The 18805-nt window shown below is 39.0% G+C and overlaps 1 protein-coding gene across 2 annotated transcripts in view; it reads right to left on the bottom strand.

The window, feature by feature from the left end:
* LOC102298422 (protocadherin Fat 3) overlaps positions 1-18805 on the bottom strand; it is a 69063-nt gene that overhangs the window by 38090 nt on the left and 12168 nt on the right. For both annotated transcript variants that reach the window (XM_005928028.3, XM_005928029.3), the window contains exons 6-15: positions 17014-17212; positions 7633-7694; positions 6309-6623; positions 4728-4938; positions 3989-4060; positions 2255-2391; positions 1443-1718; positions 991-1201; positions 642-856; positions 242-400 (exon numbers count right to left, since the gene is read on the bottom strand). In XM_005928028.3, the coding sequence (XP_005928090.1) occupies positions 242-400; positions 642-856; positions 991-1201; positions 1443-1718; positions 2255-2391; positions 3989-4060; positions 4728-4938; positions 6309-6623; positions 7633-7694; positions 17014-17212 (1857 nt within the window). The remainder of the gene's footprint in view (positions 1-241; positions 401-641; positions 857-990; positions 1202-1442; positions 1719-2254; positions 2392-3988; positions 4061-4727; positions 4939-6308; positions 6624-7632; positions 7695-17013; positions 17213-18805) is intronic.

Genomic DNA, 18805 nt, shown 5'->3' with positions numbered 1-18805 from the left:
TGAGTGATTAGATGTAATGCTGATTACGGCTCTGAGGGCCACACCATCTGTTCCAGGACTGCTTGTTTGCTGTTGCTTTTTTTGGCTGAATATAATTCTTTATGACTGACTATATATTTGGGTCAAAGGCACACCTACAAAATGCACTTGGGACAGAATGGAAGCCCCTCGTACCCACTGTTTGACTGCTAAGCATCTATACATCGAATATATAACCAAAAAAGAAAAAACATTAACAAACCTCAAAGTCCAGCGGTTTGCGTGTAGTGATTACACCGGTATGGTGGTTAATAAAGAAGCAGCGCTCCTCGTTGCCTCTGGTGATGTCATAAATGAGTGCTGAGCGGCTGAGGGCGCTAACAGTGATCACGTAAGTTCCAGTTTTGCTGTTCTCCATAATCTATAAAGCCAAAGAGCAGAAATATACAGGTAGATTTTCAGAACTTGAGTGAGTTGTATAGACCATTTCCTGAAAAATACCGTTCTTACCTCCTGTATATCTGTCTAGACATTTAACCTCTATACACACATACCGCCTCCCAGCTGTCTTTATTCCTCCTATCTCTCCCACCCTATCCAGCCTTCTCCCTTCAGACAGTAATTTATCTCTAACTTTATTTTTTATTTATTTATTTTTTTACCTCAGCCTGATACTCCTTCTGAGAGAATTTCGGTTTGGAGAAGTCTGAGAGGATCAAGGAAATGCGAACTGAAGCGGTGGCCATTAATGGGGGAAATCCACTGTCTGTGACGCGCACACTGAGGGTGTAAAAGCCTAAAGAAGTGAGGTCCATTTCCTTGGCAATGAAGATAAGGCCTGTGGTATTATCAATGCCAAACACACCACCGGTGTTACCTGAAAGTAGCAGAAAGGTTACAGACACTATTAAAGGAGGATACAAAAAGAAATCACAGGTCACTACACTGTTTAAAACACAAGCACAGATACAAATCAAAATGAGAATAATCTTCTTGCACATTGGACCGTACCTGCTTCTATAGTATAGGTGAGCTGCCCATTAATCCCATTGTCTTTGTCTAGGGCCGTCACCTGCACTACAGACGTGCCGACAGAAAAAGTCTCGTAGGCCGTAGCATCGTATACGGTGCTGGTGAAGTAGGGAATGTTATCATTGGAATCTTCCACTGCCACCAGGATACGAGCTAGGTCACGGTTAAATGGAAACTCCTGATCCTTGACCTAAAGCAGCAAACGAGAGATGAATATGGATAGAGCTGTACGAGGTGATAAAAGAACAAAATCAGCAAAAATTAAGTGAGGCAGACACAGTTGCCAAAACGGACATAATTTATTGGATAGCACAGTGGCGCATAGAGACTCACAGTAACATCTAAGCTCACACACACACACACACACACACACACACACACACACACACACACACACACGAACAGATTGTCATCCATGCTTTCTTTCCCACCATAATAGTGAGGATGTGCTGTGTCCGGGCTTCATAGTCGAGCCTGTCTGCGGTGTAGACGACTCCTGTGCCAGGATTGACCCTAAACAGCCTCATACTGGCCGGGTCTACGCTGCCATAGATGGAGAAGCTCAAACGGGCACGCTCATCAATGTCCGATGCTCTGACCCGCAGCAGCTCCATGTCAACTGGTATGTCCTCAGATACGCTGACATCATAAGCTGGTAGAGAAAAAACTGGAGGGTTGTCGTTGCTGTCCTGTATTCGAATGAACACCTGAATGATGAAGAGATAGGAAAGGGGAAATCTGCATAGTCAGCGTAGTGGCAAACAGCGATAGGAGACTTGGAGTCGAATTAGCTTCGGTAACTGACAATCCTCAATCCAATTGTAGAGTAAATGCAAGGCTCAGACACAACTGAACACTATTTGCATTAAGACAAGGCCCTATTAATGGCAGACTGGTAAGCCAGAGCGAGCGTTCTCCAAGAGGCATGACGTTCTTTTTGTATCTTGACCTTTATTTGTCCAGAGTAATCCCATTAATTCTCTGATATCAAGGATTTCCCTTACAAGATATACCCAGTAGGGGAGCCCCAACAGCAGGAGCACAGGGAATGTCAAAGCAGGGCAACAAAAGCACATTTCATAGTCAGTATGAGATAATTTCAGAAAAACCGAGCGCAAGCAGAGGAAGCGAAGCTGAGCGTAAACAGTTCCCCGTGAAAAGAGGGAACAATAATTTAATTTGATGTGGGTCTGGGGCGTATGAGAGGCAGCGCCAGTGCATAACAAATCAAAACTCTGTGTACCTGTGCTGTGGCAAAGTTGGTCCCATCTGTCACCTGTACCGTCATGTTGTACACAGACTGCACCTCCGCATCAAGGGGCTTGGCCACGACTAGAGTCCCCACCCCCAGTTGGAGGTCAAACTGCATGTCAAAGCTCCCTGGAATAAATGAACACACACACACCCATCCCCCGTACACACACTTAGTGTCAGCCTTTTAGTATTCGCACTGCATATAAGACTCAGGTGCTCTAAGTTATTACTGTGTAATTGTTTTGGCCAGGTGCCTTCGTCTGGAGCTGGAGGGACTGTGAAATAAAATGAACTGAAATGCAATGTGATGTAGCACCAAACCCACTTGGCAGCCTGAGAGCTGTTAACAGCCACGCAAACATCTGTCTTATCACTCCAAAACACAACCCATCTCAGAGATCAAAAACCTGCAGCAGGGTCTTTTCCACGGGCGGCGAGTGTACAGTTTAAAGGCTTAATGTTTGATTAAAGTGAGGGAGGAGAGTGATATGTGTTAGGTATTCGGTACCATCCTTCCTCTCATTCCAGCTTCTCTCCCGAGATATCTGGGAGCCTGAGCACCCCTCAGCATATGAATACTGATTGGGCATTTTTCACACAACCACTGATGCGTGTTGAGTGGGAGCAAAATACAGGATCTCACATTGTTTATTTATTTTTTGTTCTACTTTTCATGGCAGAGCAGTGGGTCAATTCAACACTACGAGGGATCAGTCTCACAGCATTGAGAAAAAAGAAAATTACAGCATGTAATCACTAGTTTCTTTTCCTGTCAGGGTGGAATGATGCCTCAGAGTTCTGTTATTAATCCAGGAAGAGCACGCCCGATAAGAAAGCCGTATAAGAATCAAACTCTTCTATCTATATCACAAAATCACATTCAGTGCCATAAAAATGATTAAGAACAAATATTTCTCTAGTGTGATTCAAAAGAAATGCAGTACAAAAAAGCAATTATATGCAAAACTCTCAAACTGTACATCGCCCCTAACAAATGTAAGCAAAGTATCCCATATTTTCAGATCTGGCTTTGGTCTCCACCAGAGGAATACAATCTGCCTCTTTAGTTGCTAAACGCTCCAGTGCAGTTTCAGCTCCACAGTTGTTTGCAGTGGCTGACCAATGATGCACAAAGCAGTGAGAGTGATCCGAAATACTAATGCTGCCGGGCTTGACAGTAAAGCACTGGGCTAGAGCTCTGTGAAGTTTTGTAAATCTAAGGAGCATCTGAAAATGTGGGTGCTAAATCTCTGAAGGGTCATTTATACTGTAAGAGCAATTCCTCTCACATTTCTTAGTACTTGTTTTAGTCACTGTAAGGTTTATCCATAACTGCTAAAAAACAGTGAGGTGCATTTGAATTCAGCCTTAAGTGGAAACATTAAAATAGCCTGTTGTTTTATAAAAATACTGTATGGAGGCCTTATGGAAGGGGGAGCAGTATCATTACAGGCTGCTTCTATCAGAAATGCAGTAACTTTCCAAAGTAGCTACAATGTAGCTGAACTAATAGCACAAACCTGTCTTGTGTGGGCAGAGATAATGATACCGCATAGTATTAGTGGAGCTGTGTGAGATTACTATTCCAAACTCAGATCGATCACTTCTGCCTTTGGCTAAACAAGGTCATGGAACTGCGTGCTACATTTCCTTGATTTCCTTAATTTCTTCAAACCTGCAGCATTTGGGGGAAAAGGTGTGGCAAAATTAGCTTTGACCCGACCTGTGTCAAGCGAGCAGTTTCTTCCACATGCATTCTGAGGAATGTAGAACATTTCTCTGGCAGGGCGCCCGCCTTAAAGGTGAGAGAGAGGAAAGAAAAAAGAGAATATAAATATTCATGAAGTCTGGATATCCCTGTGATCAAAGGTTTGGATGATTTATATACAGCACTGCAAAGTTGACCTCTTGACGTTTTTACATATATATGTGTCACTAAGTGATACAAATTGACTTTTCATTAGAATACTTAAGCTAAGGGTGGGTGATAAGAGCTTACTTCTGGAAGTTTGAAATAAAATATCCCCAATGCTTTTATTGTTTAAAACTATCTGAAATATGGATAACCGTTTCTGTACGATTACTCATCTAACATTAACACTAAGAATGAACTGGGAAAAACATTTGCACATTGCATTTTCTGTGTCTATTAAAAAAAGAACAATTAAATATTAAACATATTTTCTTGATTTAACAGCTCTACATTTTTATTTAATGTTAACTATCAAATAAAAGTTAATATTCCTTAGTTGTTCTATTAAAAACCAGGGAGGAGATCTGTTTTTTTTTACCAGAGTCAAGACAATAATGATGAAAACTAGAGCAATTTATTACTAACTCACTATCAAGAAACACTTTGTAACTTTTCATTAGTGTAACCAGGACACTTTTATGAGAAAATTCAGAGTATGTACTGTCCTTTGGCTCTCTGTTAGTTCAGTATCTTATATTAATTTTCTTACCAATGATAGTGAACCAGACAGGTGTGCTGGACTGGCTGATAGCCACGACTCCCACTGGCTGGGCAACAGTAGCTATCTCCGAAATGGAGAAATTGTAGTACCGCTGGGTGAACAGTAGGGGCACTGGTGAGGGGGCAGGTTTACGAATCCACTCTACATGAAGTTTAACAGTAGACCATAATGGCGGATCGCCACCGTCCTCCGCTTTTATCTAAGAGAAGGAACAATATAGATAAATTAGTTTGGTAGCCCTGAGAGATCAAATGGACTGCAACTTATGAAACCACCAGCAAATAGAAAAATGACAATTTCAGTTGCCTCAGGGTGCTGAATGAAAAACAACAGAAATATAAAAAACAAACAAACAAATAACAAATCATGAAACAAAACAAGCTGTGAGAGTGACAGAAACCAAAACATGCGAAGGATTGCACTGAGACACACTCAAACGAAGCAGAGGGTTCATCGGTAATGTAAAGAAGAAAAAGCTGCATATCAATATGTGCATTAAAATCACATGATTCATATAATATTGTAGATACACGTTTGGTATTAGCCGTTTACTCTTTGCAGTAGTTCCGCCACATTATTGTTTCCCTCTAGAAACACTTTTATTTCGTTTCATGATGTTTGCTTAATTTTCTTTCCATTTCTGTTGTGTTTTGTCTGATTTTACAGTGTTTTTCTATTTTCTGTTTTTTGAGTTGCAATGCATTTGACCTTTCAGGGCCACCATACCAACACAAGCAAATGGAGGACTTACCACTACTTGCTATTAGTATGCATGTATTCAGGCCAACCAAAAACTTTGAGTACATTAGAATTCTTTCCTCTCCACTTCATAGACCACGAAACCTACAATCATAATCTATACTGATCACCACTGCACTGACTGACTGCCCCTAGAGTGGATTAACTACATCTATAGCCTAGCAATAACATCCCATCCATACAAAAACTTTGATCCCAACAAATGCAGATTAATGAGATGAGCCTCACTACCTGGCTTTCAATAGCTTGGTCTGCCTTTTTCACACCCAACACAAATACAATACTAGTTTGGCCAGTGTATAAATATGGATGCAAAAAATGCAATTTGTGTTTGTTTGTAATATTAGTCTGACCACAAGTACCCTTTCATGCTAGATCAACTAAGATCTATCATGCCACCTAGTATCCATCGACACCACTCCACCCCACAACCCCTCCACTCTGCTGCTGAATTTATTGGCAATAGAATAATGTGTGTGCTCCAGTACCTGGGCTTTTGCCTGATGAAACATGGCAAAGTTACTGCGTTTGCTTCTGCCAACTTTCCCTGAAAGCAGAGCCTTAGGAGCTAACAAGCGCACACTGGCTGTGATTAGTTTGTAAGAAACGGAATTGAAAACGCAGCACTCAAGACATGGAAAAAAAGCAGCGCTGTGCCTTAAAGTCTTATCTCAAGGAAGGCCGTTTCAGCAATTTAGACTGTTGTTACTGAGTGCTGGCTTTTGTCTGCCATATCTCCCCACAGATTTCAAATACAGGCTTTCCTTTTAAAAACGAGGATAGCTTTTATATTTGATATGCGAGACTCACAGTGAGGATGTCATAGCTGCCTGCTGTCACCATCTTCTTTGACGACACCATAGCAGTCCTGGGGTCGATACTGAACTTTTCGTCCTCATTACCGCTAATGATGCTGTAGGTGATGTTGCTATTGGCGCCATAATCACGGTCGTAAGCGAAGACACGGTACACGGGTTCCCCGCGTTTGTTCCTGTCTCGCTCGGGCAAGCTGATGCGGTAGGTGACCTCTGGGAAGGTGGGCGGGTTGTCGTTCTCATCCTGGACGTGAACTATGACCCACACAGTAGATTGGCGTGTGGTCACCGGGCCATCTATTACTGTAATCTGGGAAAAACGTGAACACAAGCACACAAATGCATGGGATTTTACTAGGGAGCACATACATTTTATTGATATCGTAAATCTTGCTCATGCTGTGTGAGGGCAGGGCCACGTGGAGCTGAGCTCACGGGAAATCTCTTTGTATTATTGATCCCCTGGAGGCGGTGGCAGAGGGCTGATCACGGATCAATTGGATCAGATAGGGGTGAACACCATTGCTGCCAGCCTGACTCTTCACTAGGCTATTAATTACAGACAGCATAAGCAGTCAGGCTGAGCAGTGGGTGGCATGCATGGGTGATATTCAGAACAATGTTTTAACAAAGACTTCTTTACTTGTTTCTTTCCAAGTTGGCCACAATAATATATTTTCTTGGCAGTTTTCTCTCTACTGTTTCTTTCACTTTGTAGTGTGCTGCCATACATTTATTAAGTATGGGAGCTAAACAAGGCAGCATGAGTCTGGACAACTCAATTGGCAATTCGGGCATACAATAGAACACATAACAAAAGCGCACAGGTGCAATCGTGTGGGTCAACTGCAGGTTATTTCATTCCATTTTGTAGAAAGGCAAAGTGCTCGTGAATTCAATGGCATTTAATAAGTTGTAAGCGAAGTGTGGGGGAATAGAAGTTTGTTCATGTCCACAAAGTCAAGAATCTGTGATTATCAGGTTCATCTGTATGCAGAGCTGCAGGAGCAACAGAAATGGTAATCACCCAGCTATCTGTATGCCTAGTGTCTGCACTTATCAAATGCTGGGCAGACCAACTCCTCTCCTCCCTGTTCCCGTCCTGAGTGGAGAAGATAACCAATGATGAATGATTACATTTAGAAAATCCCAAACCTGGGGCCCAAAACTACAGCCATTCATCACAGTTTATGGAGCCTTGAGGGTCTGCCAGGGTTGTCCTCCACCCTGTCTTTGTTAATAGTAGGTTATGGCAAGTGGCAGGCCTGGATAAATAATATCAATATGAACCTATGAATACGGTTCAGGCTTTACTGTACCTCTAAAAAGTGTTCAGCTTGTTGTTCTCTGTCCAGTTTCCTCGCTGTTGTTGTGATCAGACCTAAAAATCATTTTTAAAAAAAGAAAAATAAAAGCAAAGTTGTATATAACAAATAAAAACTGCTTTTATTGCTTGCACTATACATTTACTGTACATGACAATATGCACTGGCTTTATAGAAAAAAAAAATATCTGTCATTAGAGTCACTTTATTTATGCATGCGTAAGCCCGCATGCATGTAAGCATCACCAAAAAAACTACATACTACAACCCCAACTGAGCCATTCACATTCAGCACAAACGGTACTGGATAACTGAGGGTCATTTAGTTGGCTTTCAAGCCACCAGGACATAATAGCTTTGATCGATCAGCTTCATTCAGATGATGGTTGGATGGTGTGACAAACTGTATCAGGCTTCACTGGAAATCAGACACAATGACAACTTCATATTCTCTTGATGCTATTTTTTTTTCCTAATATTTGATTTAACTATTAACGTTCTTTCATTATACAACTAAAAAGCCCCCCCCCACACACACACACACACATATATGCACATACAGCCATGTTTTCATTAGTTCATAGTAGCTGAGGATTTTTCATAGTATGCTATATTGATTAGCTTTCAATTCCTGGAAACCTTTCCCACTGCTTATTCAAAACGCTGCCTGCCTAAATGATTTACAATGAGGCCACATGCTTTTTGTCCCTAATAGGAAGGTAAGCCCCAGCAAAGTAACTGAATTTTCTTAATAACTGCCAGATTCAGTCAGTAAAATCTTTGGAAATAAAACAAAAAGCTCCTCAGACATTACTCGTACAAACAAGGAAACTAAGGAAGAAACATAAGCATTGATCTATAAGCAGATTCGGGACATTAAGATACCGTAAGTCAACATTTGTCTTAGCCTGGAGCTATTTTACCCCAAGATGCACAAACAAATGCAAAAGGGAAAAAGTCACTGATGATTCTTGTTTCAGTAAAAAAAAAAAAAATTCTCTTTGTTGTACTGCAGTATCCTTTTTTTCACTCACAGCAGGTGCTTATAATTAAAGAGTAACAGCATGTCTGTGCAACTAATGACATCCATATACACACAGCGCACACACACAATAACTAAAAAGTATATATTACAGAAATCCCTCTGCGTGCACTTTTATGTGAAGTTATTAGAGCAAGTGTGCTTGACTGGTGACTGGTGGTGCTTGAGTGTTTTTGTTTCGGTGTAATGAAGCGTTGCAGAGGGGTAGGATTAGTCTGGGTGCCTAAAATGCTGTGCAGTAAACGCTCAATGGGTAGACTAAAATCCTGGTGTGCGCACACATACACACCACACACTCTCACACACACATTCACACATTCCCAAGCTTGCACATATCACAGTGTCACCTTGAGCTTGTTATGCAGGCTAACTTCAATTAAGCAAATTAGGAGTAAATCTAAAGCAGCGGTCATGAGCTCTGGGAGACAGACTGGAAGGAGGAGGAGGGGCTTGTTCAGCAGAACACGGCGCGAATAACAACTCTGATAAAAATCAATGATCTACAGCTTGCAGCACATCTGCAGTCATACTACACTCAGTTTTAATTGGACAAAGAAGCAATAATTTGAAAATTCACCACCCATACTTTCACATGCACACACAAAAAGTGATGGTCCAGTGGTCTGTCTTAAATCATTATACAAACTTCAGTTCACCGCTTTCTTCTTACCCGCATAACACCTCATTTATTTTCTAATTCGAGCTACACTAAAAAAACAAATTTTTAATTTCAAGTTTGAAGTATTCATACTGGAACATCTTCCTTTTTTTTAATCCCTTTAAGATGTAGAACTCAAAATCAAACGATTCATTAGAAAGATTGTAATTTTCCCAAAGACAGTTTGATCCAATGACAAATTATGACTTTTTGTTTTTACATATTACACAAAAGTGACAGGTTTTGCTTTATGTTATAAAATAAAAATCAACAAGGTTAACGTGATGGATACAACAGCAATACATTATTTAAGTGGCATTGGTTCCCTCTATTGTTTGATATTGGAACATAATGTGGAAAACGTGCTTTTTACACGTCCCTTTTTATTTAAAATTTTCTATCATTTGTTTAAATTTTGTTGCCAACCTTCTTGTCACGTGTCTGCTAATCAGGAAGAATTCAATGGGGAGAATTCATAAGTAGCATATTTACAGTGGGGGAAATAATTATTTGGTCCTCTGATAATTTTTTAAGTTGGTTCACTCACAAAGAAATGAACAACTTTTATGGTTTGTTTCATTTTGATAGAGAAAGACAAAAAACTAAAAATACTGAAGAAAAACTTTCAAATTCTAAAGTGATTTGAATGTCATTAAGTGAAATATGTATTTGTGAACAGGATACGGTGGACTGGCATGTCTATTACACATTTGTCCATGATACTGCGTTGCTCAAGAGGGATTTTGGCTCATTCCTCTTTACAGACACTTTCTACAGACAATCCTATAGCTGACACTTGGCAACTCCAAGATTTCAGTTCCCTCCACAGATTTTCTATAGAATTGAGGTCTGGAGAGTTGCTAGGCAAGACCTTAATGTACTTCCCGTTTAGCTACTCCTTTGTTACTTTGGTGGCCTGTTTTGAGTCAGTGTCATGTTGGAAGACCCATCCACAACCCATGTTCATCAGTGTGCTGGCTCAGGGAAGGTTCTCATCCGTGATTTTATGCTACATGGCCCTGTCAATTGGCCCCTCAATGCAGAGAAGTTGTTCCATACCAGAAAAACAGTCCCAATGCATAATGTTTCCACCTCCATAAATGACTGAGGGGGTCTGTGTTTTTTGGGTCAGACTCAGCATTTCACATGATGTCAAAAAGGTTGATTCTGGTTTCTTCTGACCACAGCACTTTCTACCAAGCTTTCTCTGAATCATTTAAATGTCCACTGACAAACTGAGTTGGGCCTGTATCTGCCTTCATGAGCAGTGGAACCTTGTGGGCAATCCAAAATTACATACAGTGTTATGAGGGGTGTATTTCCCACTTAAAGAACATTAATAAGATATAGGCTGATCCACAAACTTCCTCATGATCGTTCTCACACCATAGGGCAAGACATACATATGGTCATTTTCAGGCTATATATATACATATACACACACACACACACACACACACATATATATATATATGTGTGTGTGTGTGTGTGTGTGTGTGTGTGTGTGTGTGTGTGTGTGTGTGTGTGTGTGTGTGTGTGTGTGTGTACCCAAGTGTCTGGCATAACAAAACCAATTCAATCAAACAGAAGGTTGTTTAAAAAAAAAAGGTCACACAGCCACCATGGCACTCTGCAAACATGCGTGTTTTTACAAGAAGCACTCCATCTAACACCCTGTGTCAACACTTATCTATTCTGTTTTCCTCCCCAAAGGAGGTAGGCTTCACTCACTCAGCCAGAGACAAACTGACAGCACTGTAAGCTGTCACAGCACATTTACACACTTTGCACTCATTCAAAGTTTGGCTTCAATACATTTTGGGAATTGTTGTGCTACCTCAAACCCATCAAAATGACACTTCCAGAGTAAACCTGAAAAATATATTACTTTGAAGCACCCCAAACCTAGTTTTGAAAAACAATCTAAAACTTCAAGAAGTTTTTCAGCAGTTCAGGTTCATAGTTTTTGCTGCCACTTGCGTCCTGAAAGCAAATCAATCAGCTAGATTTTGTTTATCCAATGAAATCACTCTGGTACATGGAAAGTTTCTGACCGTGCAAACAGTGAGGATTGATTTAAACTGAATGCATCTCCCCATTCATGCATGTCTTATTACCAAACTAACACGGTGGCACTGTCACTCACAAAACAATAGAAATTATGGTAATGATGCATTCAAATTCAAACCTTGTGACTGTTTTCCTAAAGCTGCAGAGTCAAGTTTATCCACAAAAGAAAACATAATTTTTGTGTTATTTAATGGGCTTTGGCAAGCTGGTGGAACCCAGTGTGTCTTTTGTAGTTCATTTATCACACTGGAAACAATACTGTCATCAGTGAGTTTCTATGTATAAAATTAATGAGTAACAGATAACAGAATACTGTGGGTCTTTAGACAGAGACAGAAAACTGGGCTCAGATGGCTAGAAACTCTCCCCTGTGACATGCACACTGGCACAAAAGAAATACAGCTTACACACACACACACAGAAACGCACAATCATACACACAAAGGCAAATTATTTTTATACAGCTGTATGTTGCGGTTGTGGCGTCATCTCTATTGACTCACTGCAACAGACCCAACAAAGCTGTAACCAATTAATCCATTGATTAGATGACCACACAGAGTCTCTTTTCTCTCTAACACATACACACATTATTTGTAGATACAGCTCTTGCATGTGTATTGTAATCTGCTGAAAAGTAAATTAACTGAGTATAATTTTGAACCTGCACTGACAGCATTAACATCAGTGGTACTTTAAAACATTCACAATGACTCACTCTGACTCACTGTTACAGGTACACAACATTTTGCAGTCAAACAGTTAAGCTTCCCGAGTGAGGGAACTGACGCAGAAGTATCTCAGTTGAATTCTTGAAATATTAAGGGACGGTGCCTCAGTGCTTCCTTTATTACCTCCTTTAGTGTAGTATACACGTGGCTATCCTTTATGAAAGGAAAGAAGATAATTACATCACATACCCGTCCGACTGTTCGTGAAGAAGATCAATGAAACTGACAAAGTGATGCAGATCATTTAAATGTTATTTATAGATGCATTTTCCATTTCCATTAACTGTTTTGAATTTTCATCAGCAGCTGAACTATGAACATTGCACTGCTGTAATAGTGTGTAGCATGTAATGCTGCTTCTTATGCTTCTTGCATGAAAAACACAGATTTCTATGAGCTTTTGTGACCTATAATAATTGATCAAGGTGTGTCTAAGGTTTTCTGTTGTTTCGGGGTGGGGTTAAGCTAAATGATGGAATTCTACTTTGGTTCTAAAAATCCTAAACAGAGAGTCATACATAATTACACACACACACAATTAAAAAACTAAAATTATATATATATATATATATATATATATATATATATATATATATATATATATATAATATATATATATAATATATATATATATATATTAATATAATATATATATAATATTGCACTGCTTGTTTTCTTTTGTATGCAAATGAGGTTAGCAAAGAGGTTAAGTAAGATGCATATTTTGTAATCGATCTTCTGAACATTGTATTCAATATGGCATGTCTTATGTGTCTAGTGTACGTGACATTTTCCACCAACATCAAAGGAAAATTGATTATGAAAAGGAGGGAAATTCTTTTGACTATTCGACCATACCTATGTTTGAGAATGCCTGTGTTGGATACAGTTTACATAGTAATGAGTTTTTGAGGATCAGCGTCTCGCTAATAGGATCAATATTAGTCCCCTCACCCTGTTTCAGCCCCCTCCATTTCCCTACATAATGTCAATATTATAGCCATAATGCATAGAGGAATATTCAGAGGATTAGAGGACGCCACATGGAAATTCCCCTAACATTTACAAACAAGGTGAACATGCAGCAGCATATTATTAGTGAAATCTTTCTATTATAATCTTGATCACTGAGATCCTGCTGCATTACCAATAGGCTCCTGGTTTTAGAACACTTTACTGACATTTCTTTGAATCTGAAAAGTTGTCCTTGTAACAGCTGAAATTTTCCTTTTGTTGTTTATTAGAACACTCACTACTTAATCTAGGGCAGAGATAGCAAAGACTTCACATTTTTTCCTACTAGATTTGAATAAAACATTTTACCTCTTCAATAATTCTTTAATATAAGCATCAAGCAATGCTTGTACTAAGAATGCATGGGGACAAACTTGACAGCCAAAACTGAAATACATCAAACTTACCATTTATGTATTTATTTTGCTTTGATTATATTTGTATTCTTCAGAGACATTTGAGTGATTCTTCTAATTTTCAAATGTGTCCATTATATTAGTATAAATTGATCATTCATTTAAAAATAGATTGTCTGAATATTTACTATAGAGCATTTTTATACAGAAGCTCTGTGAAAAGTAAAGGGAGAGTTTGACAAGGATCTGTGAGCTGATATTCAGTTGTCAGGCTTCTTTTAAGAAATTCTTTAAAATGCATATGAAATTCAAATGTGTAAATGTTTAAATAAGATCTTTTGCACATACAGACACACGTGTGTAAAAAGAAGTGCACAAAAAAGTTAAAAGGTTGCAATACAAATCTGAAAAAATGCAGAAAACTAAAGTTCCCGCATATTGCAACTTAGTCTATTTACAGATCTTCTACCAGATATGTGAAGAAATATATACAGCCTTCTGTGGCCTCAGGGGAGCTGTGATAAATTTGATAAATCACCTGATAAATTTAAGGCAGTGACAGTTGGGACTCCAGACTAAGCCTGAAAATGACCAAATCTTTGATTACTAGACCATTGTGGCCCACTTCTCATTTTACTTGAGTCTCCAGGGGTTTGCCAGTTGCTGGTTCCAAAAGTCATGCATCCATTTTTCATAAAAACCTCAAGTCAAGATTTGCTACAAATAACAGGTTTTGTCTTTATTCGTATTACTACTTTAAGCACAAAGAAATGTTTAATCACCAGAATGGTCACTTTTAGTCACAACTGCAGCGCTGTCTTGTCTAAACTCTAAAATATTTTGTCCTTTTCTTTGGAAGGACAAAATTAAACATTGACCTAACAAATATTTCATGTGCATTTTAGGAGCTATATGAAAATGTTAATTACATTCTTTGTTGATCAAATCATGCATTAAATGAACTTTGCATTGTGTATACCATTGTGCACACTCACAAAGTCTGATTAGTTTATAGAGTTTGGCTAATAGCATTGATAGCTGCAGTAGCCTTGCTTTTTTTTTCAATGCTAGCACCCAAATCCAGACGCAGAATATGGTACACCTAGCTTTTGTAATGTAATTATACTCCAGTTTATCCTGACAAAGCCTAACATACAGCAACTTTTTTTTCTTGTTGTATTAAAGTATTGCAGAACAGCACATTTAAAACAACTGTCATCTGTTTACAACTTTCTTTCACAAAGTAAGTTAAAGAGATGGAGGCTCAACCATCAGCCCTGCTGACTGCCATTGTAGAATTAAAATTGTACACTTAATTAACTAGTATTTCTGGCACTGACTGGCAAGGATAGCAACATTTAAACCTTGAGTCAACCAGTTGCACACATCCCTAGTCAAAATTTTTTGTTCTATGCTTATTTTTCCTGCTAGCGAAAACTAATAACCTGGATCTCCAATCCCCGCTATTGCCATTGCTTAACTGTCTGTGTGACGTCAAAGATTGGCTACTGCATAATTCGCTCACCCTCAACGAAAATAAAACAGAAATGATCGTCTTTGGTAGCCACATGCCGTTGAAACAGCTATCGGAGACCTTAGGTTCTTATGCCAGTCACCTATCGTCTACTGTAAGAAATCTTGGAGTAGTGCTGGACAGTTCCCTCAAATTAGATAAGCAAGTGGCTGCAGTAGTAAAAACCAGCTTCTTTCAACTACGCCAAATTTCGAAGGCAATGCCTTACTTACAACACAAGGACCTTGAAAGGCTCATTCATGCTTTTATAACCTCTAGGCTGGACTATTGTAATTCTCTTTACCTAGGCCTGCAACTGTCCCTCATCCAACGCCTACAATTAGTCCAGAATGCCGCTGCACGCCTTTTAAGCGGCACTAGAAGACAGGATCATATCACTCCTATTCTAGCTAACCTCCATTGGCTTCCTGTCAAATACCGTATTGTTTTTAAAATCCTTTTATACACTTTTAAAATTTTAAATAACCTGGCACCTAGTTATCTGATTGACCTTCTTAATTTATATATCCCCTCAAGGGCACTCAGATCCTCTAATCAGGGGCTCCTAATGCAACCAATGTCTCGACTAAAGACGAAAGGGGATCGTGCCTTTGCTTTTGCTGCACCAAAACTTTGGAACAGCTTGCCAGTTGATGTCTGTGTGTCGGAAACTATTCAATCTTTCAAATCACGGTTAAAAAGCCATTTGTTTAAGCTCGCCTTTCAAACTATTTAGTATAATTTCCTCCCGGTTCGTGCTTGTTATAATATTACCATCCTATAACTGTATTTCTTTGTTGTTGACTGTTTTCTTTTGTTGTAAATCTGCAAATATGGCTCGTCTGTGAAGCACTTTGTTGTACCTGTGACTCTTAAATGTGCTATAGAAATAAAATTGAAATTGAAATTGAAATTGAAATTTCACATCATAAAGAACTGTAGATTAATCTTGCTAACTAAGCTTGCTATTCATGGGTATCATTAGCTGATTCTCAACCTTTCCTTCACAAAAAAAAAAAAAAACCACAAAAAACGATGGCCACAATACTTCTTGGGTCCAAGACAGCAGCCAACAATCTAATGTTTGACAGCATGGTGGGGGTACGTCTGTCTTCTATAAACAGTCTATGACTCAAGGCTATATAAGCGCCATTACCAAAACAAGATTTTTTTTTTGTTTCTATTTTGATTCTCTCTCAAAGCATCCATCACAACTCTGACATTATTTATAAGAGTTCAATGCCAAATTAGTGGCGCACCTTAAAAATGCACTCATCCCAATCCAATTAAACTGCATAAAAATGAAATATCTACTGACTGATACATAAATCAGCATGTTTTAACATGCAATTAGAATTTATCCCCGCACACAAACAGATATATTATAATATAACAGTATATTGGCATAGAAGTAAAATTATTCAATTAATCGCAGACAATATGCTTTCACAAAATATTTTATACACATTCACTGACTTTAATTTCTCATGCATTTCTAAGCAAAGTTAATAAACAACAACAGGCTATCTGGGCATAATTTCATAAGCCCAGTATGTTTAAAACCCTCCACTGATCCAATATCTAATAGAGAGCTTATGGTGAACCTCTGTCAGGGTTGGTATTATCTCAATAAATCCTATTTCCAAATTGAAAGTAATACTCCTCAAACATTTAGCCAGCATCAGTTTTTTTTAACTCTACACCTTTTCAGCTTAACATTTAAATACATATCATCAAAAGCAATCAAATATAACTGCTGTGAATAGAACATGTGAATAGCTCAGAGGAGTATCAGGTAGAAGCTGCATGCTGTTACGCGAGATACAGTTCATTTCTTTGTTCTCTGTCATACAGCTCGTATCTGTGTAATATCTGTTGTTCTGTTTAATCCCAGCTTGTTAATGAAATGCCTGAAGCGCATTTATGAGAGGCCATTCTTTCTTTCATCATTCCTTTCCACTCCACTAGTACCACATCACACACTACCTCACCTGTTTTTGGATTAATAGAGAAGAAATTCTGCGGGTTGCCGGCAGTAATACGATAACTCAGACGACTGGGTATAGCAGTGAGATCGGGGTCTTGCGCCTGAATACGAATGACTGACACATCCTTTGGAGAGTTTTCCATGATAGTCGGGTGGTAGATAGGATCTGAGGTGAGGGGAGCATTATCATTGACATCTTCTACCTGAGCAGAGACAAAGAAGAAAAGAAGACATGAAACAACAAAGCAAAAAGAGGAGAAAAAGAGGAGAAAAAGGCAATAAATATTCATCATTTGAGTTGGATCTTGGAATGGCAACAAATACATGGATAGTAGCCCTCTGAATTTGCACGCACTGTAATATTGTTCTGTTGTGATTTTAGTATCTTTGTTAATCAGTCTGGGTCTGGGTTGATATGTTATCAATCACAAAATGGAAATATATTTGCCAGAAAATGTCAAAGATGTCACACTCCAAATTAATTTCCCTTCTAACAGCATAGATCTAGAATATTTATGGCAAGCAGTGGGTTGATTGAGCATTTGCTGGAAGGCACAGAGAGCCAAGACAGTTCAGCCGGTGAACAGAAGCACCTGTGCCTGATTAATCTCCCCATTTTTCCATGTGATGAATAGGCCGGGAGTAAAGCACCCACTCACATAACCACACGTGGATATCCTGAAGCCAGAAAAGGCTGCTTGTCTTTTTTTTCCCTTTTATACACAGCTGAACTCTTCCCCAAAGGGGGAGCAGTGATGTAGCAACTATGTGTGTATTTGAGTGTTTAGACGGTGGAAAAACTTAAGGGCAAATAAATTAGAAAAAACTTGAAGCAGAGAATTCCCATACAGTGTATCTCTTGCTTACAGACTGAGTGCTGAGTACAGAAATCAAGAGAGTAACACACTCGTTTGGCATCATACTGTTTGGATGTAATGCTTTACAAGAATTTTATAGTATAAACATCAAAATTACCCTGGAGGGTAACGTTGACTGGCTGTAAACTTTTATCAGTGACTGCCATTGAAAAATAAGCTACTTTTACAGTTAAAAAAGCTGAAAAGTTTATAACCTGACATAATTTTAATGTAGTTAACGAGAAGTTACGCATAAAAAGTGCATAACTGTACCCTGTATAACTAAATATGATTTTTCCATGTACAATAAATACACAGATAAACTTGAAATGACCTAAAACTGGTATATTTTCAATTAAAATGCGATTGGATATGCTGGAAGTGAAATTAAGGGAGTAACACACTGGCAAACCATATTTTGAATATAAAACAATCTTACCCTGTAGACTTCTTGTCTACAGAAGCTCAGTGATGGCTAAGACTACTGTACCAGTCATCTAATGGCACTTGGCATACAAAGATCACTTGAACTTTGTTTTTTTTGTTTTGTATCTACACTCACTGGCCCTTTGTACATCTATTCAGCTGCTCATTAATGAAAATATCCAATCAGCCATGGCATAAACATGGCAGCAATTCAATGCATTAAGGCATGTAGACAAGGTCAAAATGATATGCTGACAGGAAGGCAACAGTAACTCAAATAACCACTCCATACAGCAAAGAAGGATACAAGAACATCTCTGAATGCACAACAGGTTGAACGCCGAAGCAGATGGACTACAGCAGCAGAAGACCACACTGGGGCCCTTCCAGCCATGTAAGAAACAGAAACTGAGGCTACAGTCCGTATGGCCTCACCAGGGTCAGAATTTGGCTTAAAAAACATGAAAGCATACGCCCCTGCTTTGTGTTAACAGCTTAGACTGCTGGTGTCAC

This window comes from Haplochromis burtoni, unplaced genomic scaffold, assembly GCF_018398535.1.
Source record: "Haplochromis burtoni strain Fernald_Lab_line unplaced genomic scaffold, NCSU_Asbu1 Contig_109, whole genome shotgun sequence".
In the NCBI taxonomy this organism is placed as follows: domain Eukaryota; kingdom Metazoa; phylum Chordata; class Actinopteri; order Cichliformes; family Cichlidae; genus Haplochromis; species Haplochromis burtoni.
Note: the sequence above shows the minus strand (reverse complement) of the source record. Positions and strands in the feature narration are given on the sequence as shown.